We start from the raw sequence: 2,902 nt of genomic DNA on the forward strand, positions 1-2,902 counted from the left end.
TATATATATATATATACACACACACATACAATAATATGCATACACTGAGAAAAAAAGTGTTAAATCAAATGAATATTTCTTAATTTAATTATACTTGGCGATCACGGGCTGTCAAACAAATATTTTGTTAATTCAGCAAAACACTTGTTAATTCGCAAAAATATCATATTAATGTTATTGATGTATGTTTAATTCAAAAACATATACATATAATTTAACCAATGAAAATTGTCAATTAAATGCATTTAATTGTTTCAACAATTGTTTTTTTCTTTTTCTTTTTCTTTTTATTAAAAGACGATCATACATAAAGTCAAATGTCAAAGTATAAATATAAAGTTTCTTTAGATAACAAATGTTTTTATTATTATTATTATTAAATCAATAATAGAGCTGTTGAGTCAAGCTGGATGTAATAATAATGCTAATAATAATTTATTAAATTTAAAATTAAAATTACAAACAATAAAAATCTAACAAGATTCTCCAAATAAAAAATACGTGAATATAAGTAAGGCAGATGGGAATCAGCGTGATTATTGGTACGCACTAATTTATTTCTAAGACATTTACTTTATTCAAAAGTCAAACGTTTCGGCTATTTTTTTAGCCATCTTCAGTGACGAATTACAATTAATTTACAATATAATTTCGCTCTTAGTTTTCTAACGCGTATGTTCTTCAACTTCTCGTGAGTGAGGAAATAGTTTGAGGTACCTTCCATAGCTATCTAAGAGTTATAGAAAACTAAGAGCGATATTATAGTGTAAATTAATTGTAATTCGTCACTGAAGATGGCTAAAAAAATAATCGAAACGTTTAATTTTTGAATAAAGTAAATGTTTTAGAAATAAATTAGTGCGTACCAATAATCACGCTGATTCCCATCTGCCTTACTTATACGTATTTTTAAAATTAAATGTTTTTATCGTGAATAACGGTCATATTCAGTGTTCAGATAAATCGCAAATTATAAAATAGAAAATTGGAAATAGATATATATACAATATATATATTAAATGATCTTCGCTTTTATAATTATATTGATGAAAATTTTCCGTCTCTTACAGTCGTTTGGAGTATCTGATATTTTTCGCAATTCTTCATTAAGCGTTTGCCTGTGTGTTGAATAATATAATCAATCAGTCAGATAGGACAATCCTACCAACATAAAACATTGTTTAATTTTTAAATTTGATCATTTTCCGTTAGTGAATATTGCATATTGACATTTTATTCAACAAAAACCATGACAGAATAATTTGTACTGCGACATCTTAATTAGCTTATTGATTAAAAAGATCGATTGAATATTCGTTGTTCAACACGCAAGCGAACGTTTAATGAAGAATTTCGATCGAAAAATGTCAGATACTCCAAAGTTGCGTTCCGTTCACGCTTAATTGATGATATCATGTTATCCTTGTTGTTTACACAAACAAGGATAAAAAGATAAATTATGCGCATCATATGTGAAACGCAGCCTAAAAGACTATATAAGAGATAGAAAATTTTTATCAATCATAGTTATAAAAGCGAAGATCATTTAATATTGTATATCTATTTCCAATTTTCATTTTATAATTTGCGATTTATCTGAACACTGAAAATAATTCGCGTTATTCAAGGTCGAAATTTGTTATCTAGAGAAATATTTATTGACATTTGACTTCATGTATGATCGTCCTTTAATATACATATATTAGCATTAATCTCTAGCGCTCGTGTTTGCTCTTTATTCCGTTTTTAATTTTAATTTTATTCTTATATAAGTTGCAATATATATTTATTTAAATTTTTTAATTCATATTATCCAGATATAGATGCGTATAACATACTTAATTTGTAATTGAGCTTCTAATTTTACTCTAAAATTTATTAATTAAATTTATTTCACTTTTAACTTGATTACTGTCGGCAACGCTTTTCCACTTACTTGGGATCTTTGAATACTTTGTCAGACTGCTTGCTATTTAGGAAGGTAATGTTGTCCAGACGCCAATATTTTTGCAAAGCTCGCCAGTTGCTCTCGACGTCATCAACGATGTATAAAAGTTTCACCCGTATGTTAGAAATTATATTCTCTAGATGTATCGTCCCAGCACGACCCACGCCAAACAGAGCTACTCTAATTATCGGCTCGTCCTCTGTCTTCAGGGTGAAGTTTTCTAAGTATCTATGAAAAGTATTTCTCTTAAAAGAATATAAAAGAAGTAAAAACACATGTTTCAAAGCCGTCTCAAATATATTCGAAATTTCCGGTTTTGAATATATTAGTGTGTCTGATGAATACATCCAATATTTGAATAAATGAATAAATAACGAATATGAATACAAGTATAAATACTACTTTTTTCATATTCATGGAAAATTGAATAAATACTTTCTATGCGATTTGAATGAATATATTTATGAACATGATTACGATATTTTCGATTTCGCATTCATCCCCACTCTACACACTAAAATTCTGCCTTCGAGCTTGGTTTAAGAAATACGATGATACCGAAGAGAAAATGAGAGCTATTGCCAATGTTTTTTGGCCAATTGCTTGGGGATTCTGAGGAATCTATTAAATTTATTACTTAAATAATACATTTTATTTACAATCCACGAGATGCTAAAGCACTTAAAATATCATATAAAATTAACATTACTGTTATTGCAGGATTGGGTAAGTTAATATTTTTTTTTAACTAACAAGGAAAACCTCGCGAAGTGTCAAATTCTGATTTGAATGAAACTTGGTACACTTTGAGGTCACATAAATAGATGAATTTAGAAATTATCAGTTGGTGCTAAAAAACGGTTTAAAGGGATGAATCCACCCCTTATATGTAAATTAATTCTTTTTTTCTTCGTTATATCTCGAAAACTATTCAAGATATCAAAAAAATGTTTT

At 27.8% G+C, this 2,902-nt stretch overlaps 1 protein-coding gene across 1 annotated transcript in view; it reads right to left on the minus strand.

The window, feature by feature from the left end:
* Window positions 1-2,902, minus strand: part of LOC105448354 (trans-1,2-dihydrobenzene-1,2-diol dehydrogenase-like) — a 9,490-nt gene that overhangs the window by 818 nt on the left and 5,770 nt on the right. The window contains exon 2 of the mRNA XM_011686878.1: window positions 1,937-2,176. Coding sequence (XP_011685180.1) covers window positions 1,937-2,176 — 240 coding nt within the window. The remainder of the gene's footprint in view (window positions 1-1,936; window positions 2,177-2,902) is intronic.

This window comes from Wasmannia auropunctata, unplaced genomic scaffold (genome assembly GCF_000956235.1).
Source record: "Wasmannia auropunctata unplaced genomic scaffold, wasmannia.A_1.0 LD336088.1, whole genome shotgun sequence".
Classification (NCBI taxonomy): domain Eukaryota; kingdom Metazoa; phylum Arthropoda; class Insecta; order Hymenoptera; family Formicidae; genus Wasmannia; species Wasmannia auropunctata.